At 47.0% G+C, this 27,045-nt stretch overlaps 2 protein-coding genes and 1 non-coding gene across 4 annotated transcripts; 2 read left to right on the top strand and 1 right to left on the bottom strand.

The window, feature by feature from the left end:
* Window positions 1-1,267: 1,267 nt before the first annotated feature.
* On the top strand, window positions 1,268-22,001 carry LOC6526473 (fez family zinc finger protein erm). 2 transcript variants are annotated; one of them, XM_039370761.1, is made up of 3 exons: window positions 1,268-1,709; window positions 1,766-1,899; window positions 19,318-22,001. In XM_039370761.1, exon 3 carries the CDS (start codon window positions 19,330-19,332, stop codon window positions 21,184-21,186), a length of 1,857 nt encoding a protein of 618 aa, XP_039226695.1. In that variant the 5' UTR covers window positions 1,268-1,709; window positions 1,766-1,899; window positions 19,318-19,329; the 3' UTR covers window positions 21,187-22,001. The 2 variants fall into 2 exon arrangements, with proteins under 2 accessions (XP_039226695.1, XP_002087591.3); XM_002087555.3 differs by lacking the exons at window positions 1,268-1,709; window positions 1,766-1,899 and adding an exon at window positions 17,595-17,861.
* Trnar-ucu lies at window positions 6,470-6,542 on the bottom strand. Its single transcript has one exon. It is a non-coding gene; the product is annotated as a tRNA-Arg (tRNA).
* Window positions 22,002-25,959: 3,958 nt separating the features above from the next.
* On the top strand, window positions 25,960-26,975 carry LOC6526471 (protein lifeguard 1). Its single transcript, XM_002087553.3, has 3 exons — window positions 25,960-26,214; window positions 26,279-26,527; window positions 26,592-26,975. The coding sequence occupies exons 1-3, from the start codon at window positions 26,122-26,124 to the stop codon at window positions 26,949-26,951; spliced, it is 702 nt and encodes a 233-aa protein (XP_002087589.2). The 5' UTR covers window positions 25,960-26,121; the 3' UTR covers window positions 26,952-26,975.
* The last annotated feature ends 70 nt before the right edge of the window (window positions 26,976-27,045 follow it).

The raw sequence follows: 27,045 nt of genomic DNA, 5'->3' as shown, positions 1-27,045 counted from the left end.
GAAAATCAGGACCTTTTCGGTTGAGTTCACAACGAGAGGGAATACGAGATTGCCTGCCAATGGCGAATTCTCATAGACTTTTCCCCGCGCATGGGAATTTCGTGCGGGCTTTTGACGTTTGCCTTGCATCTAATTACTGTAATTATTTGATTAAAAAATCTCCCAGGGTGCCCAATGGCTTCACCTTTTCCCCTGCACCCTGGCCCGCCTCTCTCTCCCCCCTCTCTCTCAGCATTTTCATCTCCATTTCAGCGAAACAATGGCCTCACATGTGGGTATTTGTGCTGGGTTGTCATGGACTCGGGTGAAAACTCAGATGCGGAGCATATTTCACATGCCCGCGCTGGAAACTGCACTAAAATGCGATTCCACAGGGCATTTCGCATTGATTCTCGCTTGTTTTTTGCCTTTGCCCTCCGATTTCGATAAAGGCTCAGCGGGATAGGGAGGGAGGGGGGAAGACGGGAGAGAGCGTGAGAGGGGGCACCCAAAAATACAAAAAGAGCCAAACCAAAACTACAACTAAAGGGAAAATACAGTAGGTGCTGCGAAAGTGACGAAAGAGAGTTGTTCGCTTATGCTCCTTTTTAAGCTTAAGATATATGCTTTTCAGATTTTAAGATGATATAACATAAGGTTTGTTCCAATAATAATAATAATAAGTAAAAAGAAGACTACAAAGAATGTTAACTTTGATGGTCTTTTAGCAGATGTACAAGCGAGCGTGGGATCAGATCTAAATCAGATCAATTTCTTGCACTAAAAGCCACCATCTTCTTCGTAACCCAGAAATCAAGGACATTCGCCCGTGCAAGCGACCACTGTACTCACCTGTGTAAATGAGAGCGCAAAAAGAGGCAAATCACAAGAGGAGCAGCCGCGACGATGCCAAATTGCAGTGCAAATATGTACACATGGGGTGAGGGGAGCGGGGGGCGGCGAGGAGAGAGGGGTGCTACGAATGGCAGATGGAGTGAGGTTATGTAGCGCTTAGTAAAAGGACAGTCAGCAGCTGCAGAGTCAGGAGGAGGAGGAGGGGGGAGAGAGCGGCGGAGAGAAAGGCAGATGATGAGCATGATGGCGTTAATAGCACACACACACACACACTCACACCAGCAGCCCCTTGCTGTCTAGCTCGCTCTTTCACCTCACCCCACTCCACTCAGTGCGCACCCCCGAAATGGGTGCGAGCGAGAGGCGCTACGTGATAATGACGTTTGCGGCACTCCGCTTTCCAGCTGTCAGTTGGGCGAGAGCGAGAGAGCGCGTCGGACGCTTGTTGTTGCTGCCCCTTTTGACTTTTCCTTTTCCCGTCGGCAATGCCATTTCCCTTGGCGTGTGGGAGTGAAAGAGAGATAGGGATAGGCGAACGCGCTCTCTTATTGATCAAATTTACCGTTGCTTTCGCCGTCGCCATATTTCATATATATACAAGTATGTCGCCCAAAGGACATCGCAACGTGGCTGTTGCGTTTTTGCCTTTCGCCTTAATTTACTTTGGCGCATAAGTCAAATATTTACATTCCGAAATTGACGTCTTGAAAGCGCGGTCGCAAAACTCACCGTTCGTCGTCCTTTGGCGCTTGTGCGTCTGTGTGTGTGTGCGTGTGTGTGTGTGCAGGATTTAATACCTAAGACAAACAGTTATTTGACCTCGAGCCGATTGGTACAACACAAAAAGTTGCCAAAAATAATAAACACGCTTTGAAGTGAGCACCCGGAAAGGAAACACTGGGCATCTTTGTAAATTCAATTTCCCCCGCAGAGATTTCATCTCAATATTAACTCAAGCTCAAGACATCAAAAAAGGATATTAATTGCTGTGCGTAAACACTCGGTGCCTGGATCCTGGCAAATAAAGCGTGCAGAAAAGCCTTGGCCAATTTTCCCCACCCATTGGTAAGTTTTCCACTGTTTGACTTCCATCTATGCATTTTAATGGCTGTTTGCGTAAGGTTGAGATGAATTAGCAATTTCGGGAGCTTTCAAATTGGTTAACTTATTCGACGCAGATTGATTGGATGTCAGTTATCATTTGAAAAACTACCAGTTTTCTTGATGGTTTGGAAAATTATTAATTTTTTTTTTGTATATGCTTAAAAGTATTTTCGACATTCAATATTACATCTGCTGATTTTAAGCAAATACACAATATATGTATGTATTTATTTATTTTGCCATTTTTAAACTATAAATGTTTATACTCTGTTCATGAGTTATAATAGCTGGTACTTTAAAATCATATCCAAATATAAGAACTTTCCAAGGCTAAACTATTTATACTAATATTATTTTCTAAAATCGTAAGTTTCCCACTTATTTACGTAAGTCAAATAAATAGTTTTTTTTACTGCTCCACGTTTCTTCTGCTCCTCAAAAGTGAGGAGCCCAAGTGCTCAGAAGAAGACATTAACCCCTGGGGAGGCGAAGTGGCGACCAGAAGAACTAAAATATTTAAGGCGGCGCCTGGTAAATGCCAACTAGCCGCTAAGCCGGCCACTCGACTGGTTTTCCACTTGCCACTTCTCACTTGGCCCACTGGCGAGCAGGGAAAATTGTGGGGGAAAAGCGCGGAAAACGGGGCCACTCGAGGCGAGTGAGTTGCCCCGGGCGGTGGCAAAGGATCAAAACCCAGACTCAGACGTGTGTGAGTGTGAAATGAAACGGAAAGTGTCCTTACAAGCTGCCAACTGAGCGCGACAATCTGTCAAACGTTCAACTGTTCAACTGTTCAAATGTTCAGCGGTCGTCTGTCGGCTGTCGTCTATCAATTGTTAATGTCACAGACGCCCAGCGTGAAGGAAGAACGAGGTCCTTGATGAGGGTGGAGGTCCTGCACGTTGGAAAACAAAGTTCACCAAGATTTCATATTTAAACTTGAGCGAAATAGACGAAAACTTACTTAAACTAGACTTACTTTACTGCATTTGAAATGATAACTGCAACACAATTTTGGCTGATTAATGTACCACTAGAACACTTTGTAATTTTACTGAGAAACATATTTTTTTCCGAGTGCAACAGCTTGACTTAACTTGATGTTTTGGCCTGTTTAACTTTCGCTCGGCTGACGCGGGCTTTCTTTATTTTTAATTGGGATTTGTGCCGCTGGGTTGGGCCAACGCCTTGGCAGGAGTCGCAGGATTCGCTGGTTTCGCAGGACTCCCGCCCTCGCCGTCAATCTTTGGCTCAGTGGGCAAGGAGCCACGTGGTTGCGCCTCGGTTTTCCCCCGCGAAATGCGCTTTTGAATAAAAGCACACAATGTGCAGTCCTTTGAAATAAGGGAAGCGTTCAGCGATTTCTACTTTCCATTTTGTGGCTTCACTCGCTTTTTATTTGGTTTGGTTTGGTTTGGTTTTTTGATTTCCTGACACGGGTACGCCGGCAATCGTTGTGACATTTTAATTGTTTATTTGCTCAGAGTCCTTGCCCTCGTCCGCTTTGCTACGCTCAGCATCCTGTATCCTGAATTCAGGTTTTCAATACCAATCCCAATCCCTGCATCCCACTCAAGTGCTCGAGTATATTTGTTCCATTCGAAGATTTGCGGGTGAGAGCAGTTTTCCTTTGTTACCCTTGAAGGAATCGAATTCGCGGCCCGTCCTGCGGTGGAGAGTCCTTCGCGGAGTCCTCCACTTGGCTGGCTAGCGTGCATTGGTTAATGTAAATATTTGGCTTTTGTTGTCACTTCAAGAGCTCTCCGCTGCTGTTTATTATTAGTTCCCCCCATTTTGCGCGCACTTTGCATTTCATGCGGTCATTTTTCGCCAGTCGCCTGGGAATCGAGGATTTCACTACTTTCAAAGGAAGTATTTTAAGTATAAAGTAGCTTTTAAGTGAATGAATAATGAGTGCACTCTAGCACTCGTTATAGAATCCATTTGTTTCAGGCCAGACTTCATTTTAAACTGTTCCAAGCAAGTTATTAACTGCATTAAAGAACTCTTAATCTTTATCAGCGCATCTCGTAATGTGCAACACACTTTCATATAAGTATCAATCCAATCTGTCAGTTAAATTGCCCCGCAACCCGCCGAATTAAGCCAGCTTATCAGATGTATCTTTTACATGTCGCTGACTTCGTGCGATATCAATATTTAATAAAAACTGCCCCACACCCCCGGGGCAACACTTGAAGGGCAGCCGGATGAAGAGCGGAGTAAAGAACGGCTCAAAAATCAACATAATCAACTTGGATGTGCAACAGTGGCAAGTATCTGAACCACCACCAGGCGCAAATGGAATCTGGATGGAGAATCTGTAGCTCTGGGCACCCTCATATCCTCATAACGCCGCCTGGTTGAACTCAATCAAACATCTCGGGCACTGCCTAATAAGCCAGTGGCTTGCATATGGCAGTTTATTAGATACAAATTGTTGTAAAACCCCCACCTCCCCCGTGGAAAATAGACGTCGCCCATTTTGCAGTTGCTCTGTTTGTTTCGCTGCGATTCAATTTTTCGATTCGATTTGGGTGCATTTTGGGCAAGGGGTTGCTGGCTCATGTGTAGCCATTTTTTGGGCCGTGATTCTGGAACAGGACTAACCCCTATAAAGGACTCGATGCGATTCAAGTGCGCAAAAAAGCGAGCACAACTCAAAAACAAAAAAAAAAAAGGGAACTCGCAACATGAAAGTGCGGAGCGGGGTTCGTTCGCTTGAAAAACCAGCAATTAAGTGCTGCGTTTATGTAGTTTGCACTGTTGTGTTGTGTTACCCTCCACTGTAACTTTTTGTTTATTATGCCTAATTGCAGTTACTCTACTCCATCATCATCATCATCACCATTTCACCATTACCATCACGAATCCCTGTGCGCTTTTGTCTGCGCTCCTTTTGCAGCTGCTGCCATTCGGCTTTCGTCCTTTGTTGTCCTTCTGCTCGAACCTGTCCCACATGGCGCATGCTTGATATTCCAAGATGTGCACATCGCGGCGCACTGCAAGGCAAGTTTTTTCGAGGCGTTTCCCCGCGCCACTTGCAGGCTTAGATATTTGCATTACTTGCCACTTTTTGCGGCGCTGCTCTAAAAATAATTTCAGCGCTCGTTGGGGGGTTTGCTTTTTTGTACACTTTGTATTATTTAGTTTCGCAGTTGCTTCTGCCCCGTTCATGTGGCGAAAATTGTTAGTTTCGAGCCCAGAAATGGGAACTTGCTTGGCTGTGCACAGTGGGCGACAGGCATATCCTGGCGAATGTCCTGGTAAAGGGGTAACGAAGAAGGGTGGATGGATCTGTGGGGGGCCTACATGTGAACATCGCCGTCTGAGCCGCGTGAATACTTTTTACGCAGCTGAGTGCCACTCAACTTGCTTCGCATTTGAATAGTTCGGCAAGTATTCAGTTTGGCAAAGATTCTTACCATATTAAGCAACATAATGGTATGACATATAATGAAGAATAGATCGCTTACTTTTAGCTTATGAGAATTTCCAGTGAAATCATTTAAGTGCAGATTGCCAACATGCAAGTGCCCCGCCAAACAAGCGAGCCACTCAGACGGAGGTCGATGAAAAGTAAATTATAGTGCACAATGGCATTTGGGGGCTGTGCCGCAGACAGTCGGCAAATTACCACTCGCAAATGGGGAATTTATTTTTAAACCCCAACTTGGGGTCTAGGTTGGGGCCGCTGGAAGCGCGATGGTTGCACATTTGAAGGCGCAACGCGGCGAGACAAAATGGCGGAATCAAATGGATTGCATGGAAATGGGATTGGGAATGGGTATGTTGCCTTGGTGTGCGGATAATTTGCATGTGCGCTGATCATTTGACAAGCGACAACGAATTGCCGAGGCCAGGATTTATGCCATTTGCATTGCCTGTGGATGAATCAACCCCGCCTTGAGCCATCCGTGGAGCACTGTGGCAGTGGTGGCAGTGCTGGCTGCATCCTACTGTCAATATTTGCGCTGGTCGTGTAAACACTTTAATAGCCTGTTTATCGGCTAGTTGGCTGCGCGATGTATCTCGCAGATACTCGTACTTGACAGCTGTTGCAATTCGCGCTCGAACTGCGCGATTCATGAGTTTCCGCCTTATTTGCGTTTGGGCTTGCGGCATTCGCATCCGCATCTGAGAACTCCTGCCCCGAATGTATCTTTCAGATAGCTGTGTGTGTGTTTGTGTGTATCTTTGCTATTTGCGCTGGCCAAATAGTTTTGAAGAGGGCGCCAATTTGTTTGCCGCTTCTCAGTTTGCTTTTAATTGAGAATTACATTTTTCCAAAAACAAACTCCCCAGCCACAAAGAGCAATATTTGTTCTGCTTAATGAGGTTGAAAAGTGGGCGGCAATCCCTCAACGGCTTACTAAGTCAAACGAATGAAATTTAGACTATTTTCTATTCGATGCTTTTGATGACTGTTGCTTGCGGGATTACCTTAATTGTTTAATATTTGTTGGTGTTACAGTTCAGTTGCCAAAGCATTTTATTTGCCAGGCAAAAAAGTAGTACATCTAGTGGCAATCAACCCTTGCGGGAATCGAACCCGCCACCTTTGGATTAGAAGTCCAACGCGCTATCCAATGCGCTAAAGGGTCCTACGCGAATCGCCGCATTTCAGTTGCATCCACAGGGGCCGCGAATCGAAAAACACTCACCAATTGAATGACGAATGGCCAACATGAATTGTGAAAGTCTTGAAGACACAGAGAACTCACTCAGTGAACACAAAGAACATTTCGGCTGCGCTGTGAATTTCAATTATTTATAGAGCGCATCGCGCAGATACGAAAGTATCTTTGGCTTGCACTGATGAATACATTTTGTCGCCCCAGCAATTTGCCGTCTGTCTCTCTGTCTGTTTGGGTTTCTGTGTTAATCGATAGATCGTTCGATGGAGATTACGTCCTCGAGGAGCCCTTTTACCCCTTGTAATTTCACTGGGGGCATTCAAGTGCTCAATTCGGCTTCTTAGCCAGCTCGCCGTTCTTTTCCGCCTTCTTATCAACCCGCTGCGATCTTCATGCGCTTTTAGCTAATAAGGGGGATGGGAATGGGGTACTTCGAATAGGGGTAGCTGTCGTAGGGGCTTTCGCTCTCGTGACTCTCGACAATTACTCAACTCCCTTTAGCTGCTGTTGCTACTTTCGGTTTGTTAACGAATTAATCAAATCGAAGCAGTGCCGCCGACCAGACACAGACACCCCTTGCTTAACCCACGACAGCCCTAAATGGAGTAATTTACCCATTTGCAGTCGTGGCGATTTTTTATCTCTGCCCTTTCGCTTTCGTCCATTGAATGTGTCCCCCTTTTTCCTTTAGTCGTGGGGAGTTTTCTCACTTGTTCGGCATTGTCGCTCCACGTGATTTATCTACACCTTCCGACGGCTCTATTTTCGTTAAAATAGTCTGGAAAATACGTGCATTCACAGTACGTCGTCCTGGGGGCCCGAATATGCAAAGTATTTCTGCTCGCTGCTGCTGCACTCGAAACGGATATTAAATTTTATTGCTCATGTTGCCATGGATTTCCCCAAAGCCAGCTTAGTGGGGGGTGTGGAGAGGGGGAGGGGTTAGAGCACCTGTTATTGTTGTTGCTGCTGCTCAGTGAGCTCTCAAGTGGCCGACCGGTCAATTAGCCAGGTCTAATCGCAGTGCGGAATGTGTGTGCATTTTTCCAGGGGGCGGGATGCAGAGCAGCAGGGCATTGAAGAGGAATTCCAAATATTCCATAAATTCATAATTGAACATATAGATATTATTGTGAAAGAAGTGGTAGCTAAGTTAAATAGATTGTAAATAAAATCATTTGGCGCACCTGGTCATTTTGGCATATGATTCCAAGAGGCAACATGATCGCTTCCTGCAAATTGCACATAAATTATGTGCACAACTGGGATTTACCGTTTGGCAATCAACGCAAGGACTTCTTGCTAGGCAAATTCGTAAGGATCAACATCCTGTCGCCTACTCGCATTACAAGCAAGCTGGCACGAGCCAATTTAGAATGCCAAATTCGTCGGCGTTTGCGAGAAAGAAAAGCGCACATAACCGGCAATTAATGAGCAGTTGTTCGAGCGGCGAAGCACTCGAAGGACAATGCCAGGACCTCGGAGACGACGACTGACAGGCGGCATAAAGGAATTCGAGCCCAGCAAACAAATAGGGAGCACAAAAAAAGCGGAGAGCATATGCATTTGATGACGATTTTGATTTCGATTTCGCTTTCGTTGCGGGGACTTTGGCATTTGCGGAATATAATTAACCGGAAGCGCGGCACACGCGCCAGGACGAGGAACAGGACTCGCACAGGATGATCGGCACACCGACGCAGGATCCTTGCGCGTCGCGTCGCAGGATCGCGTGTCAACAACCGTAGAAAGAAAAAGCATTTCCGCTGCCATCGCCGCCGAAAGCGAAATCAAATGTCAGGCCAGCAGCGGAAAAAAGAAACGAACAACGCCCCGCAGGAGCAACCGGTTTCTCGGGCAGGATAATCAGGGCTAGAGATGATCATGCACTTGGAGAAAAACGCGCCTTGAAAAATTTTATATGATTGTATTTACATATTAGAGATTTATTTCATTCGAAGGCATATATTAGAGATTTATTTCATTCAAAGGCAGATAGGAGAAAGTACAGGAATAAAAGCGCTCAAACTGAATTAAGGGTAGTCAAATGCAGATATTTGTTCTCAGTGTGACAATGATGCTCAGTTAGAGCGCGGGCAAACAAGTCGCTCGATTATCCTTTTCTGCCCACTTCAAGGAGCGAGAATCTCCGCCGGCAGCTGGCTTGCAGAGAAAGGAATCTCGATCTTGGTGGCTGAACAATTGTTCGACTGCGCACATTGCTTCCTGTCGTCCTGCGAGCCACCGGAAGGATCAGCGCCGTCTCCGAGGGTTGCTCCCTGCTACTTGCTCCTTGCTCCCTGCTCCAGGATCCTGCTCGCTCCTCGCTCTTTATTCTAGATTCCTAGCCTAGATCGCCCTGGCATCTTTTGGAGGCGTGCACGCTGGTGTGCGTCGCATATGTAGCAATTAATATGCCTCAATCCTGTCGCAGGACATGTGCAAATACCACTCGCATGTCCTTGAGCGCGTGCCGTCTTCAAAAGTGGGCGTAGCGCCTGCTGCAACGTCATCCGATCCTGCGAGAGCATTGTGATTGAAGGAGGTGTGGTTGCGAAGAACTGGAATTATTAGTAGGTGCAGCTGCCTCTCTATTTAATGAACTTCTTACGAGGGGAAGATGTAAACAGCGCTGAACACCCCGAAAGCCTTTCAATCAAATGGGGTTCTTTTTCAGGGAAAAACTATAGCTGCAAAGTAAATCGACCAAGAATAACGTGTTTGTATTTGATCACTAATATGAGGAACTCTAAGAGTTGTGAGAGTTTATACTCTAAATTTAATAAAAATCCCCCACCACCTCGAACACCACCTCTAATCCACTTAGAAACTGTCATAACCATTTAGTGCCCATTTCCACTTCCACTGCTATTTCCACTGCGCGCCAGCTAATTAGCTTGTCACACATCTCCCCTTTTTTTATCGCCGCATGTCCTTTTTATCCCTCGTGCTAGTCATGTGCAGTAACAAGCCCTAACCCAATATTTAACTATCATGTCGCAGGAAGGAATAGAAGAACACAGAATTCTCCCACGAGCGGACCAATCATAATGGTAAATAAGGCACTTTCCGGCCGATTAGCATAGGGATATGAAAAGTGTTTCGTGTTCGTGTTCGCTGGAAAACTGTTGCCGTGTGCCCTCGCTTCGCTTCCTGTCATAAAAAGCAACAACAACCGCAACACCCACCCCTCCCCCCTTTTTCCACCAGCAGGTCGCGGGTCACAGGTCACAGGACACTGGGTGCAAGGGTTGTGTAGAAATATGACAACAAAAAAAGTGAAACGCGTGTCAACGTTTTGGGCGGCAAATTATTAACATGCTCGGCGGCCACACCCACGCCGCCCCTTTTCGGCCTGCGGTAAGCGCATTATGCAACAACATTGTGTCAAACTCGATCGCAACTGGTCACGCGACCCTCGGCAATACAATTATAATTGCGACAAATTGAACGCCGTTGCCAGTGGCACGCGCCTTTATTGGCTCATCTTCCGGTGGCTCGGAAAACAGATTGCAACTTTGTTTTCCCTGCCCCCCGAGTTTTCCCATTAGCCGCGTGCTTTTCCTCATTGACTTCACTTCCTTCCGGGCTGATTTATTGGCTTCTACTTACTTATTTACTTCCGGTCGTCGTGACCAATGAATCGATGTCCTTGCGACAGTCGAGCGCCCAATTCAGCTCAAGCACTTTTTATTGGCTTTCTTTCGAGGACTTTTTTGGATTTTTGTGGCTGACGCATGGTGATGAGTGCTCCGGATGCTGGTAGTGATTAGATACATTCAACTGTGGTGCATACACTCAAATAAAATGGAAGCTAAAGCTTACTGAAAAGTATCATTATCCTCATTAAAATATTATCCATGAGTGTCTACCCCCCACGTAGGTCCTTCATGTTTTGCATAAAATTTGCAGATAATTCGAAGAGTTTTCATCAGAAGCAAACCACAGATTAGGAGTTTACGCTTATCAGATGGTTGATCAACATTGAACAAGAAGTGAATCACGGCGGCCAGCTGAAAAATCAAAACAAAGCAATTATTTGGCCAGCAGTGCAAACGCTCAAAGGATTTGGCCCGTAATTTGTGTTAATTTGGGTGCAGCGAAAAAAAAGAGATGAAAGGGAGATGGAAGTGGCCTTCTTCTCAATACAGAAGCTGGATTAATAACCCATCAAAATGTAGTGGGAACACGTCAAAACACTGTCAATACATTTCCCAAATCCCATCTGTATCTTCGTCTGCACTTGTGCGATAATTGTTCTCTGGAGAGCGAAAAAGGGAACTGTTTTCCAGCTTTGAAAGGAACCGACAATTCCCGGGCTACCTACACCCCTACACCCGCATCCTAATCCGTGTGAGTGTGTGTCTATTGTGCAGGATCGCAGGATCGCTGGGAAGAGAGGTCCTGGCCAGGATTATGCCTGTAATTTGGGCTGCTTAGTTGCTTAATTGTGCTTAAATGTATGCATAGCTTATAAAATATTTGCCTTAAATATTTTGGTTAAATCGCGAAAGGGTACAAAACATACTCTTCTACATCCTGCGAAGGATATGAAGGAAAATACCTGCTCTTTAAGAATGTATATATCATAAACGCAGCGTCAATGCCAGCGGAATGATTATGATTTTGAAAGAGGGGAGGCTAGAAGCCCGAATAAATGCGAATTGTCCTTGCAAACCATCGAGTCCAATCCACTTAACATGCTCCCAAACAATGAGGAACTCGCACAGCATTCCGAATGCTTCCTCACAGTCAATTTCGCTAATAAATGTGTTTTGCCAATGCTGGCGAAAATAATGCCACAAATAACCCCGCTTGATATTTAATTTCCCCGTTTTGGCTAAGCCGCAATTTCCGGTGACACCCACCAAAGGCGAACACATCCACGCCCCCAACAGACATCAAGTCTCGAATTCTCGGAGCTGTCAAAATGCAGGCCACAAATCGAAATTATGACAGCGGGGTGGAGTTCCAAAAGTGGGTGTTTGTCAAAATGCCAGCATACGCATCCAAAGCCAATTAGGAAAAATAAATCACGACTCACATGGAGATGCACTGCGGAAAATGAGTTCGACTACTTACTTAAAGAGTATTTTTAAGTATGCATAAAACATTTGAGTATTTTCTTTGAATCATTGCAGTGCAGCATATGATATTCCTGGTTATCCCTATCCTAACATACTTCCAATTCTCCCTGTGCATCATTCAAATCCTTCATCCTTTAGACAAGGAAATTCAGCACGCACAAGTACAGTAGTCATCCCCCCACCACGACGAGGAAAGAAGCGAAGGAAGCCGAGCAAGTGCCAAAAGCTGATTTCACTGTAATTACAATTCACACTCCTTTCGGGTGGTTGGATTTGCTTTTGGGGGTGTAATCCCGTCGGTGTGCGGGGGTGGGTGTGGAGGTGGGGGGGGGAAATAAAAACATCCTGCAAATGTGTTCTTTTTGTTCGGCAGCACTTAAGCGATGGCCTGCCCCCCACAGCCACCCCCTCATCCACTCATACACTCATACACGCAGATTCCACTTTTTTATAGAGAGAATGCTTCCGAGGTTCATGAGGCTGGTGGTGATGAGACAGACACACCCACCGAGGGGAGTGGGAAACCTGCACTCAAAGAAAATGCTAGCTAGAACTGCAGAGTAACAGCTCAAAGTTATGTTCTACCCATAAAGTCTAGTAGGTTAGAATATAGTTTAGATGGTTGAGCTATTCAGTGTGATTTGCATATTGTTTAATACATATTATACCCACTTGCTGTGTAACCACTACCCCTTTCTCTGAGTGCCTCGTTTTCCACCTTCCGTGTGGGCGTTAAACGCGTGTCAGGCCTACCACTAAGTACACAAAGACAGCCTTGGCTTGGCCATGGACCACCAGGTCCCTGGGGATGTGAGATGTGGGCTGTGTGGGCAATAGAAATGTCACAAACAAACCGATTAAACAAGTACTTGCCAAACAAACAGCCACAAAAAACCAGCGACACCGCGCAGGCGAATCAAAGCTGCGTAGCAAAGTCCCGAATCATCAGGATCAAACAATAACCGAAAAGTTTCCAAGGGTGACCAAGTATACAAGCTATTCAGACAGAGAGACCGAAATCCCAACAACCCTTTGGGAAAGTTTGGGTGGAAATGGTGATTTCCCCTTTTCCCGGACTTCCGATTAGGTTGATGGTGACATCGTTTTGTGGGTCACGCGACCAGAGGCACTAATTCAATTTGAGAGCCGCATCTGAATCATCTTTTGGCACCGGCAATCTGCCGAATATGTTAATGCCCGCTTAAGCCTATTAGTGTCAATTAAAAAATAATCGCCAAAAGGATGCGTTCTGAACTTTGTTTACAGCTGGGAAATGTCAAATGCATGTCGTGATTTTACATTTTTGCGATGCGATTACTCGGTCAACTGGTTATCCTGGCCATTATGGTTTTTTTTCGTTGGTTGGTGGGAACCAATAAAACACTTACTTATTTTGTCTATTGGAGAGTGAAATTCACAAGCTTGGAATGGGAAATGATCTACGCCTTTGTTCAATTTGCTGTTTCCTCAATCTCCCTAAAGCAATCAAGCAATTCGCCAATCCAACTCACCTGAGAAAGTAGAGCAGAGAAGCAGACACATGCATTCAAATTCCCATTCCCATTTCTATTTCTATTTCCATTCCCATTTCCATTCCCATGGCTGGTCTAATTTGTGGGTGTTGTGGGGAATTAACCTCTTAATGAACTAATTTACTCAAGATTAAGATGGCCAACAAAGGAGGCGGCCGCAGCTAATTGTAAAAAAGAGCGGGACGCAGGACGAGAAGGACGAGTTCGGCTAGGTAGCAGATCCTTCGGCGCAGATAGGAGAAGCGAGCAAATTGCCAGGCGGTTAATCTATTTAAACGCGCCAAATACGCGCGACACAATGGCAAATCACCAGAAGCAGAGTGCGTATTTGGTCGAGTGCACAGATTTAGGGATAGAGAGGATCAAAGGACGAATGGCCAAAGGAAATCCGTCTATGGCCGGCAGCGGACAAAGGCCAAAACTCGTCTAATTGCGCGCCTATGAGGGAAGCGAAGAATCCGCAGTTCCGACTGCAGAATCCCGAGCGTAGAATTCAGAATTCAGAATTCAGAGCTCAGGCGCAGAATTCAGAACTCAGAATTCAGAACTCAGAATGCAGAATGCGAGAGAACCTGCCAATTGTTTGGGAACATCCCTTAATCTGTGTCGGTAATCGGTAATCGGCGAAAATCGCAGGACGCGCGGCACAAAGGAGCGGCCAAGATCCTTTTGAACTTTGCTCGGGCGCAAAAGAAGGTTAGCAAAATATTATTACAAGCCTACGGAACCGTAACCCACATAACATTAAGTTGTGCACTGCGAAAAATATATTGTGCACCTTGGAAATATGCTACTTATCATATGAGTAGGATATGCAGTTACATTTATACATTAGACTTTTGACAATTTAATAAAGTATTTTAAACATTAAGCAGAACATCTTTAAGTGTAAATGATGGTTTCTATGAAGTTCGTGTTTTCTGATGAGCAACTTTTGGATTCTATGAAGTCCGTCATTTATTACGAGCATATTTTGGTTTACATTGAAATTGCCTAAATTAGTTCTTGTCTTCCCGCACTTCGCTCAGTGTACCTGCTTACGCTTGTGCCTGTGTTTACTCTTGAATGAACCGAAAACATTTCAATTTGACAATCGTAATGGAGGCAAGGATGCTGAAGCCGCTCATAGCTAATATAGGCGATTTAGGGGATTACATCAATTGTAAAATTGGTCAAACACCGCAATTGTTTCACTCCGCAAATCGGATATTCCACTGCCCCTGGATACGCGCTCACCCACACACACGCGTTCCCACATAAAGGAGCGCAGGACGAAGGATGCAGGACGAAGGACGAGTCCCCGGGCAGCTGTTGAGTTTCCCTTTGAGAGGCCCTCATCGCCGGCCATTGTCCACCATGGCCGCCTTCGTCCTAGTTACACATATGCAAACGTATCTCAGGGATACGCCGCAACCGAGGTCCTTGTTCAATGCCTTGTAATCGCTTCTGGCTTACCGCAGATTATGCAAGCCGCTCTGCTTCCCCTTCCTTTCACCGGGGAAAAGCGATTTTCCCATAGCATTGATTCATTTCCCTGGAAAAATCGGCCAAATCTCTGCTGCAATCTGGCATCAGCCCAAGCTCAGTTCCTCAGCGAGGTGTAAATCTTCAATTTGTAGGTTAATTTCCCGACGAGGTGCGAGAACTGCGAAGCGTTTTATTGGTTTAGTAGGGCAGTCAGTAGGCGGTGCTGGAAAATCGCCAACTAGCCCTAGATTTAAGCTAAGTTGGCTAGATCACTACCAAGTTTTTCAGGTAGCATATACATACTTCTGTTTCAATCTTTAAATCAACAATTTTGTAATTGAAAAGCTCCCTCGCGTCGGCAAACAATTTATGTGCAATTCCGAAGCGACCTTTAACCCCTTGAGAGCGAAAAAGAGTCCTAAAAATAAAGCGAAATCGCAGAGCACCGCAACCATTTTGCAAACTCATTAAAAATTTACAAAAAAAACAGCAGCAAAAAAGGACACACAACAACAGCAAGCGAAGGCTGCACTCTGTTTGCATCTCTTTCGCGCTGACCTCTGAACTCTGCGCCATTTGCATCTGCGCTTTGCTCTCTCGCTCTCGCACAGCTTTTGCACTTTTTGTTTTATATTTTATTTTTGCACATTTAGACGGATTTTCAAGTTCCTTTGTTGTTGTTTAGTTTAGTTCGTTCTGCATTTACAGTTAGTCCACTCTGCCACCCCCTCGCCGCCCCTCGCCCTTATCAAGGATATGCCCCCTCCCCCCCTTTGAGTGTGTATGTGTGTGTGTGTGTGTGCTTGGTCATGCTTGCATGGCCTTTGAATGGAAATGAACAGAGGTGAAAAGGAGCAGAGATAGTGGAAGAGAGATAAGGTGCACAGATAACTGCAGTTGGAAAAGTGCTGTAGTAATAGTAAGCTCTACATTTTACACCCGCTTTCTAAATAGTCTGTTGAAGATGTCTAACCCCTAAATCTAACAAATAAATCTCCCCTTTTTTCTGTTAGTGTAGCAAAGCTGCATAGGCCGTGGTCGTTTTGTTTGTTGAATATCCAGTTGGTTGTTGTTTGTGCTGCTATTTTCCCCTCGTCGCTGCCTTTTTTCACCGCGTTTATTTATTCAACTAAATGCAGATTGCACATTTCAGCATGTGCCGTTCATTTAGCTTTCAGTAGTAGTTAATCACGCTGTTTTGGCCGCTTTTGTCAAGGATATTCATCGCAATGCTTTTGCTGCATGACCAAAATACTGGAAAACACACTATGCGAAGCTTGTTTAATTAACCAGTAGAGATACAGTTTTCCTGGAGTTTTCATGTCCTTTTAAAGGAAGTTACCGTCGGCAGCACTTTAAATTTATCCTGCTACGAGTAGAAAATAGCAGTATCCTTTGTAACTCCCTAACACATTCGAGCTATGCAAACAACATTGCCCCAATGAGAATGTCTAATCAACAAAGAGCAGATATTTGCATATCGATTCCCTCACACAAGAGCCGCACAACAAACTAGATTGCCGGAAAATGCAGTCGAAATGGCGGCCATAGTCCTCTTCAAGGATCCACTAAAACCCCCACGCTCCCCGCCGGACTCCCCGAAGAGTTGTGCTTTTGTGTAGTCCTGCAGCTCCAGCTGCTTAACTGCCGAACTGCTGAACTGGTGAACTGCTCAACTGCAGCAAAAGCAGCCATGTGCCCTGCACATAAATGCCCAAGAAAAGGTCCTGGACCGTGGTCCTGCAGGAAGGAGTTGGTGGAGCAGGACAACAAGCACTGCCAGAGCAAACAAAGTCAAGGAAGCCGCGCTGGAGATGCCATCAAAATGAATATGAGATTATATTTAACTAGTGCAGGGGGCTGCGAATTAAACGAATGAGAAGGGTGCACCCAGAGAAAAGGACACTCCACACTACAATTTAATTCAAAGCTATGAATTATATAGTTCTTTAACCAGCCATTATATGTCGCTGATATCCTGCGACTAAAATTCCTTGGTAAAAAAGAGTACTGATTGGATTACGGCTGAATTATTTTCTCTGTATATAGCACACAAGATGGAGAATTGGGGGGCTGTTGGAGATTCAGGGAATCCGGGAATCAGAGAATCAGAGAACCAGAGAACCAGAGAATCCTTGCCCGCTGGCGGGCTAAAGGTGAGCAAACAAAGACGCTGATAAAACGAAATGCCAAAACGACAATTGAAACGCCCAACAAAAGGCATGAGATTTCCAGGCGGGCAAGGGGGGAAAGGGGTGGGACCAGTGAAAAAGTCAACTCGAGAGTGATCCACGAGGCCGGTGGCTGCCATTTCTTGGTGTCTGCGCCCCATCCAAATCAAGTGTGAACGGAATACGGCCAAAGGTGCCTCATCCATCTGTCCGTCTGTCTGTCCGTCCGTTTGTCCATTGCTCTCTCTTTCCAGCAGCCGCGTGCTCCGCATAGTGCGCTCCCTCTCACCCAAGCGGAACCTCCTCCATGTCGTCACTCCTCCATGTATCATCTTCCCGGGCTCTTGAGCTCTATCTCTATATAAATATTTTAGGGGCGGGCTCTGCTCGGCTGCCTCTCTCTCTTTCCTCTGTCGCCGTAATATTCCAATTCGACATTTTGTCTTTTCATTCATAATGCAGTCGCAGTCGGCGGCGACGTCGGCAGCAGGACATATCCTCCAATCTGAACGTGATGATGAAGTTCTCCTTTTGCCCGTCGCTCCCATCAATCCATCTCGCTCGGTCGTTCGTTCGCTCGCGTCCCAGGACATCTGCATTGCTCTCCCTCTCTCATGCATGCCAGGCATTGCACCTCTCGCTCTCGCTCTCGCCAACGACGGGCAGCGCGCAGGACTCTCGGGGGTTGTTGCGCCAGGATTCACCCCAGCAGCACTCGCCGTGTGTCCTTTTCATATTTCTTAAGGCCCGCACCGTTCGCTGTTTGCCTTCATTCCGCTTCGGTCGCTGATCCTGTGCTGAACGCGTCCTGTTCCTCGCGTCCCTCGATTTGAATTTGCATTTGAAGAGCATAACTCCTTTTCCACGAAGCAAGTGAACTTTCCATAGTTAAAGGACCAAGTCTAAACGTGTTGCATTTGTGTGTGTGTGTGCCAACTGTTGTGTTTCGCGCCGCTAGCAAGTGGAGATCGGCCGCCTGCCAAGGGAACTGGATATCCACATAGGCAGTGCCTGAATATGGTTTACTTTGTACGTATTTGTTTGTTTTAAAAAGTAGTTTAACACTCTGTAATGGGAAAACTCCGACGGGAAAACGGGCTTAGTTTGAAACTAGAAGGTAGAGTTTCCTATTTTAAATTAGATTTTTATTTGCAAAGCTCATTAAGTGAGCCATCATTCAGGGGATCTATGTTTTCACTGGATAGATAGTTTTTAGTCTGCCAAAAACTGGTATCTCCACACTCACAGCTCATATGCCCTATGATTTTGATGTGTCTAATCAAAAGCCAGCTTCAAGTTATGAATTCATTAAAGTTATTACTCATAACATGTGTTGTTGCGGCATGCCACTTGCTGAACTGAAGACAAAGTTTGCAAGTGCTGGTGTGTTGATTGAGTACTATTCCACGCACTTGGTTAATAAGCTGGATGCGGCTCATAAGGGCAAACTCTGAAGTGGCCACTAGAACACCGACATAATTCGGCTGCTTAAAACTGAAACTACTGACTACTACTACTCGTTCTGCGAGACTTACGGATTCGAGGGCTCCGGGTCAGCGTGTGAAATGGTGACCGCCTCCGGTTTAATGAGATTAAAGCGCACTTTGGGAGGGAAAGTGCAAGATGGGAGCTGCTGCGCCTGCTGAGGCGTCAAATCAAGTTAATTAAAAGCGGCAAGGAAGTCGGTAATCGCACCGGATGTCGCACATTAGCCACACTCGAGGGCACATGGCGAAGATGAGGACGATGAGGAAGCTGAGGAAGTTGAGGAAGTTGGAGCCGGAGACGAGGCCTTACACCTCCAGTCGAGTGTAAGCGATTTAATGATTCGCGAATGAAGCCGAGACCCGCGCCAAAAAAATAAACGCATATTGCACACTGGGCCTGTGTTATGATTGATGGCAATATGCTGGCGAAAGGATTGAGGGCATTGTTTGGGTTAAGTGGAGTGTAAGCCAGGGCCAAGCACGGGTTAAATGCAAATGCAAATGGCGTGGTATGCAAAATCAAACGGGCAATATTATGAAACGCACTGCGGTTAGCGTTTAATTGCAACCCGCTGGCTGGCCATGAATTATCCTGCGGAAATGTCCTGCCGCTGGGAGCACGCCCTCCGCTGGCGTTTGTTTGTGCTCCCGAATTGCCAACGCATTAGTCGCACTTGACTGATCACTCGATAAATAGTACGTACAGCTGCGGTCAAAACAATAGCGACCACATTTCCAAAATCCTTTAAATAGGTGTTGTTTTTCATAATTATAGCCCGAATTGCTTTTGCTTAACATATTTGTTTCTGAAACAAGAAGGTATGGGAACCAGAAATGCCATTTATCCTAGCTTTCTGCCCCCAACTGTGGCACAGTCGCATTCATAGCATTAGGCACAAACAATGGAGGCGTATGCCTTCGATTAATTGATAACCCGTTGCTTAGTTTGCATACTCAATTTGACTCTTGTTTGTTTCCTCCTCCTTCCTCCCTTGCAGAGTCCGCGTGGCATGCAACCGTGTAGTCCAGCGGGAGAAGTCGCTATGATGCCGCCATCGAAGAGTCCCGTGATGGAGAGCGCCGCCTCCGACCAGAATCCTGGCCAGCAGAGTCAGCAGAGTGAAAGGAGCCAGCAGCAGGACGAGCAGAGCGCCAAGCGGGCGTGTCCCCTGAAGTTTTCGATAGCCAAGATCATGGAGCCGGATCACAGGCCCAGCCAAGTGCCACCGCCGCAGCCCGCTCCGCTTTCCTTCGCCACCAACAACAACAACAGCAACAACAACGATGACGACGAGGATGAGGATCCGGAGATCGATGCGGACTCGGAGCGCTCCTGCAGCCCCATCGAGGTGATCAGCCTGGATCAGTCGCCATCCACCGTGAACTACGACTCCGCTTTCAAGAAGTATGTGCCGGGTGCCTGTTCGGGCGCCACTGCATCGGTGGCCTCGCCGCCGAGCACCGCTGCAGTGCAGCAGTTCGTGAGCTCCCGCCACCAGGAGCTGCTCTCGCAGTATCCCCTGCTGTACTATGCACCCAATCAGCTGATGTGCGCCGCCGCCGCCGCCCAATACGCGGCCCTGACCGCCCAACAGCAATCGCTGGCCAGCGCCGCCCACCTGAGCAGCTTCACCGCCTCCCTGAACGCCAGCCTGCATCACTCGCAGTCGCTGCGAAGGAATCTGGGTCATCCGCTGGCCGCGGCTGCTGCCGTGGCGGCGGCTGCCCAATCCCAGGCGGTGCCCAATCTGCAACAGAGCCTGGAGAAGTCGCCAGTGGCCCAGAGAACGGCCCACAGTTCGGGATTGCAGGCGAACTTGAAGAGGAAACGATCGCCGCAGGATCAGGGCGTGGTGACGCCGCCACCAGCGTCTACTGCCACATCCGCCACTGGAGCCAGATCGCGCTCCCCCTCGCCGCAAGGATCCATCGAGGACAGCAGTCCGGGATCGGCCAGTGGCGGAAAGCCCAAGACCTTCTCCTGCCTGGAATGTGGCAAGGTGTTCAACGCCCACTACAACCTCACCCGGCACATGCCCGTCCACACCGGAGCCAGGCCGTTTGTGTGCAAGGTCTGCGGCAAGGGATTCCGCCAGGCATCGACTCTCTGCCGGCACAAGATCATCCACACCTCGGAGAAGCCGCACAAGTGCCAGACCTGCGGCAAGGCCTTCAATCGCTCCTCCACCCTCAACACCCATTCGCGCATCCACGCCGGCTACAAGCCGTTCGTGTGCGAGTACTGCGGCAAGGGGTTCCACCAGAAGGGCAACTACAAGAACCACAAGCTGACCCACAGCGGCGAAAAGGCCTACAAGTGCAACATCTGCAACAAGGCCTTCCACCAGGTGTACAACCTCACCTTCCACATGCACACGCACAACGACAAGAAGCCCTACACCTGTCGCGTCTGCGCCAAGGGATTCTGCCGAAACTTCGATCTGAAGAAGCACATGCGCAAGCTGCACGAGATCGGCGGCGATCTCGATGACCTGGACATGCCACCCACCTACGACAGGCGGCGCGAGTACACGCGCCGGGAGCCACTGGCCTCCGGCTACGGTCAGGCATCCGGTCAGCTCACGCCGGACTCCAGTTCCGGCAGCATGTCGCCGCCCATCAATGTGACCACACCGCCACTATCCAGCGGCGAGACGAGCAATCCCGCCTGGCCCAGGTCCGCCGTTTCGCAGTACCCGGCCGGCAGCTTCCACCACCAGCTGGGCGTGGCGCCACCGCACGATTATCCCAGTGGCTCCGCCTTCCTGCAACTCCAGCCGCAGCAGCCACATCCGCAGAACCAGCAGCACCACCAGCAGCAGCAGCAGCAGAGACTCTCGGAGACGTTCATAGCCAAGGTGTTTTGACAGCGATACTACGCGGAAAGCTTGAACAGCTCCACGGGATCGAGCTCGACGACCAGCTCCACGGTGACCACCAGCACCACCACCACCACCACGGCCATATCCACGTTGGCCAGCGCCAGGAGCGATCTGCTGATCGACTGACTGCAGTTTGTGGCAGCGGCGGCCGCTGCGAGCAGCTCCAATTCCGGACAGGACACCGGCGAGTCCCCATCCCCGGAGCTCGGATGCACGGCTCTGGGCAGTGCTGTCCGCGCACTGAACGGACTCTTCTAGGCCGCAGGACCCACCCACCCCGAAGAACCTCAGCAGCCACCAAATGGTTTCAACTTGTGCAATACCCCACTCAGAAGATGATGATGATCCCAACACTCAGCCCTCACATCCAAGCAGCATTTTGTACATAGCGTATCCCTAAGAAGTCCCACAGAACACTCTACTTAAGCAGCTCTCTCGGTGTATAGATGTAGTTAAAGGATTTACCTAGTTAGTCGCCAAATAGCGAAAGCCCTGAGTTCTGTGTAGATCAAACTACACGGATCCTCCAGGACTCGTTTCGATATAGGAAATGGTGTGTTTTTAACATTGCGTTAGAGCTTTTTGGGGTCTGTCAACCGAAATACATAGATGGAAATGTATCTTAGAGTTGCACTAGATATCCGTACTGTACCGTATCCCTAAGTGTCTGTGTAACCCAACGCGAATTAATGAAATTGAGTACATTTTAACGACGATCCATGAATGCATTGTATTTGTTTAGGACTTAAGTGATATTATTGATACTGTTTAAGCAATAAATCAATTCTTCAATTATTAAACGCAAATGCCTTTTACATATGTGGGATTGCTTTTTAAAGCCCATATTATCACTAGATGAACATATGCAAATAACTGAGCAACGGTGTGGGCTGCCATTGAGTTGAGTGGAGGGATCCTGAATAATGCAAATGGATGCAAAATGAAAACAATTATTGCTGCATTACGCGGGCCCAAGAGTCGCGTTTAATGGCCTCTAAACTGTCGCCGTGTCTGCCGCATGACATTTGCAACTTAATTAGTGGCGACCAGCCCCCACTTTTCCACCTTCCATCTTTCGCTCGGGGAAAACTCCGCAGGTGGCAGGCCCAGCCACACGCCTCAGTCATTTGCATAGCACTTTGATCTGCGACTCGAGAAAAGCCCAGGAAACCCGAAGTGGAAATGGCTCTGGAGCAGGAAGGTTGCTGTTCTTGAGCCCGCTCATAAAAATGCAACAGAAGCATCCTTATTAGTCAGGCAGCTCAATTAATAAGGCAAGGAATAAGTATATGAAAAATAAAAGTAAATCTATATCCCTAGTAATTACGAAATATATTCAAGTGCTCAACATGAATAACTTCACTTGACAAGTTCAAATATTTATGTTTACTTGGGTGGACTCTTGTAATCCTGCTGTCTTCGGTTTGGTGACATCGGACTATTGTAAGTATTGTGAGGCTTTAATACGGCCATCAGGAGTGATGCATGTGATGTCCACTTGAGTTGACATCTTTCCCCTTTTGCCTGGCCAAATCACATGAATAATTCAGAGCGAATTGAATATCCCCGAATGGGAACGAAAAGCGAAATCGAGCGGTGCGATGCGTTGCTTTTTTATGCAAATAATCAAAGACGACTGACGTACAGTGGGCCCTCAGCATATGCTCAAGCACACCGCCCACTGATTCCATTCGGATGACAGGAGTGCATGGAGAGCAAGTCCTCCGGTTGTGCCCAATTTTCGATGATGACTTCTGACACCGCTTCGCGGCGTCCTTTTGAACCAAATCGGATTCCTCGATTCCACGATGCCTATCGTCGTCGTAGTCGTTGTCGTCGAAGGCCAACCCCCAATTGTGGAATGAATGTGAATGGTCCTTCAGTTGTTGTCATGTTGGCCGCTCCCCCATTCGATTCCTTTTGATGTTTGCCTTATGCACGCCCAGTCGGCCATTCGAGTGTCCATCTGCCTAGCCATCTGTGCGAAGTGCCCCCAATTCCCCTCACAATCCCAATCCCAAACCCAATCCCAAACCCAATCCCACCTCCTATTCCCCATTCAATCCCACTAACACAAACCGACTTATTTGGCTAATTGAACGCGGTTGGTCGTTGGCAGCACTCCATGCAGATCTGGCCCGGATAACTCCGCTCTTGTCCACTTCTCGGCCCGCTTATGCATGACACCTTGGCACTCCGGACAATCACATCTGGTCATCCGGCCGGATGACATTAATTAAGCTAATTAATACCTATTGATACCCGGGCAGTGCCAAAGTTTTGATTTCCGCCCAAAGGAAGCTGTGATTGAGAGGCTAAGTGAGAAAGTGCAGAAGTGTCGAGCTTCTTGTATAATAGCAGTAATTAGACATTTCTTAAACTGACATTTTATTTAATTAGCTTATTTCTAGCAGATAATAATCTTATTTAATGGCAATTGTTTTAGTTACCTCGAGATAAATGAACTGATAGCTAAAATACCTGAATTAGGGCCATTGTATAAGTATGCCAGACATAGATATAGAAACCTATGAAAACACAGATTTTGTCACGAATTCATAGTATCTCCTCCTCACGCTCCATCCTTAAAAATATGTTAATAACTTCCGCCATATTTGAGGCTCCCTTTGGTGGACCCCCAAAAACTGTTTACCCGCCGTAAACAATTTCCGCAGGCGCCATAATTTGTGTGCAGCCCCCGAAATAAGCATAATATTTTCGCCTTTGTTTTTAGCATATCAATAACTCTTATCGGCGGTTTGGGGGCCGTGGCACGCCCTCCGATTGTGCCACAACAACTCGAGCACGCAACAGGGGGAAAGTGCGGAAAATGCGAGCACTCGAGCCTCTCGCTGCGCACAACAAAAAATTATAATCCAATTCCATTGTCCGTTGCCGGGGGAGGGGGGGTGGGAGGTGGGAAAATACGGCAGACAACGACTGCGCTTATCGCTCGAAATGAGGCAGAACAATAAGGATACGGATGAGGATGAGGATGGGTAGATGGATAGATGGATGGGTGGATGGATGATGCACCGAGGCGGGAATGTAAGTCGAGCGTGAACTGCAGCGTAATCTCTTCCGGATATGATTGCGCCACCAAGTGCGAGGGATTGTCTGCCACCGGTGCTGTGACCTATCAGCTTTGTGTGCTGGCATCTTTGTGTCCCTTGTATGTTGCAACATACAAGATGTTGTATCCCGGCAACACTCGGCTCGGCTCAGCTGAGTTCAGCGCAGCGCAATCTGCTGTGATTACAATTTCTTAAAAAGCTAAAGCTGCATTTTCCTTTCAATTACGAACACCCTCGACGGCTCCTAATGGCCATAAAAGTGTATCTCCTGTGCCAACAATGTGCGCGCTTGCAAAAAAAAAAAAAGGAGAACAAAACAACACTTAACCCACGTTAATTGTCGACTCTCTGAACTATGACATGATCCCCTGCCACTCCTCACTCCTCACTGCTCACTCCTCCACATCGAAAGTGTCCCATGTCAATGGCTGGCTGCCATTAGAAAAAGAGGAAGCCACGGGGCGCTCAAGATGCGGGCGTTACAAAATTCCATTTGAGTACTTATAGTTTGGTCTTCCACGGACGGAATGGGTCCTGTACACTGGCAGAAAGTTCCTGGCCAACTTGCCACTGCACTCAAACTTAAATTAACAGTGCAAGCTCTTAGTCAACGAAACTGTTGTTCATGCAAAGTGGTTGGAAAATGCTATGCATCTTTTGAAATGTCTCTTAATAATTCATAATCTGTTCCTTGTTAGCAATTGTCATGGATCAACGACTTTATCTAAGCTTTGCAGCTTACTTCTGACCCTTCGATCCTTTCCCTCGGAAGAGCAGCTCACTTGGAGCAGATTCTGTTTGGGGTGGCATAAGGTTGGCTTCGGGTTCGCTTTTCCGGGCAGCAGTTGCTCGACTTCCCAGCGAGAAGTGAGAAGTGAGAACCGAGAGGCGAGAGGCCGGAAAACGATGACAATATGTGATGGGATCGACGCGCTGCTTGGCAACACATTGAAATGCATTCGAGTCGACGTAACACGGCTCAATTAGTGCGGTTCAGCGACTGCCAATGCAGCTTCTCCCGTCATCGTGTCCTCCACTGCTCCGCATCCGCATCCACATCCACATCCTCGTCCTCGTCCTCGTCGTGCCCCGAGTCCTTGCGATTCCATTGCTCCAGCCATTGTCCGCCTGCTCGCCTGGCTTTATGTCAACTTCTTGCACGCTTATTCACACCTGAACACAAAACCGCACCGCGGGTTTTTGCTGCCTGAGGAGTCACGAATGCGCCGCCAGCTTCCCAGTTTTCCACGCCGCATTTTCACATTTCCACATTTCCACATTTTCAAATTGGCGGGCAGCGAGGCGTCGCTCATTACGTGAAAAGCTGCTGCTGGCAAGGATCCGCCCACATTCCATTAATTAGTACTACTTAGTGTGGTCTGCTTCGCCGCCCTTTGGCTTGGAAAAGGGTGGTCAAAACCTGGTATCGCATTAAGGATATAAAACCAGAGAGAGAACGTCTTTGGCTCTCGAAACTGCAGCTTTCTAGCTTTTAACGTTCAAACTCGGCGTTCATACGGACGGACAGACGGACGAACATGGCCAATTCCATGATTCTGATCAATAATATATTTACCATAGAATATATAATACTTAATATGGTCGGAAACGCTTTCTTCTACCCCTTACACAAATCTTTTTAACGAATCTAGTATACCCTTTTTTTACAAGTAAAGTTTGTAAAAAGTTATATATGACATGACATTCTTACGCGTACTGCCAAATGATAACGGCCTGGCTTAAGCGGAGTATTTTCCAAATTTCTTCTGTGTATCTACTGTCAAAACAAGTAAATAAGGTCCGTAACTTTGATCATCTCGAAAATCGATTGGTTAAATAAATAAATATGTGTTTTTCAAACGAACCGCGGGAGCCGATGCATTTTGAGAACGCGCGTAGCCGTCGGATGTTCATCACCAAGGTTTTAATGATAGTGGCCGTGAGTACACTGAATATAGGAACTATACATGTATATACGATAAAGATGTACGAGTACATTGCAGATTAACTTGTTCATAACCATGCTGATAATGACAGCTGTTATCTTCAATGAGGGGGCGAGGCAGTTCTTTAAGAAGTACTGGTACATCGGGATAATCGGAACATGTTTTATACTTTTGATTTCCATTATAATGTGCCTCTGCCATCCCGTGTTCCGAATCTTCCCATGCAATTACATCCTATTGATCATCTATGTGTTGGCCCATGCCGCAATGGTGTGCTGTACTGCGGTTCGATATCATCCAAAACTGGTAGGCGATGGTTTCATATTTGTGAAGTACTTTATGATCTTCATGACGGCACAGCGATTTATAGGTTTTTATGGCCGTGGGATGTTGTGCCGGCATTATGGTGTTCCTGTGTCTGTTCGCCAGATTTGCTCCTTGCGATTTCAGCGGATGCGGGATCTTTCCATTCGTGATTGCTCTAGTAGTTTTGTTCCTGGGAATAGTGTCCATTTTCTATCCAAGCGTACGCATAGTGTATGTAGGCCTTGGAGTGCTCTTGTTCTGCCTGTATATGGTGATTGATATTCAAATGATAATTGGCGGTAAAACCCACGAAAACCAGTTCGAAGAGGAGGATTACATAATAGCAGCCATGGCACTATACACCGACATTATATTCCTCTTTTTATATTTACTGAACCTAATTGGGTTGATAGGTGATGACTAATAATAAATATGTTCTTGAAATATGCTTGAAACCTTTTTTCTTATTTTCAATTCAGATGTCGATGGTAGTTAAGCCAAGAGAAGTGAGGGATTTT

The sequence above is a fragment of the Drosophila yakuba genome, chromosome 2L (assembly GCF_016746365.2).
Source record: "Drosophila yakuba strain Tai18E2 chromosome 2L, Prin_Dyak_Tai18E2_2.1, whole genome shotgun sequence".
Classification (NCBI taxonomy): Eukaryota; Metazoa; Arthropoda; class Insecta; order Diptera; family Drosophilidae; genus Drosophila; species Drosophila yakuba.
The sequence above is the reverse complement of the archived record's forward strand: the minus strand, read 5'-3'. Positions and strand labels throughout refer to the sequence as shown.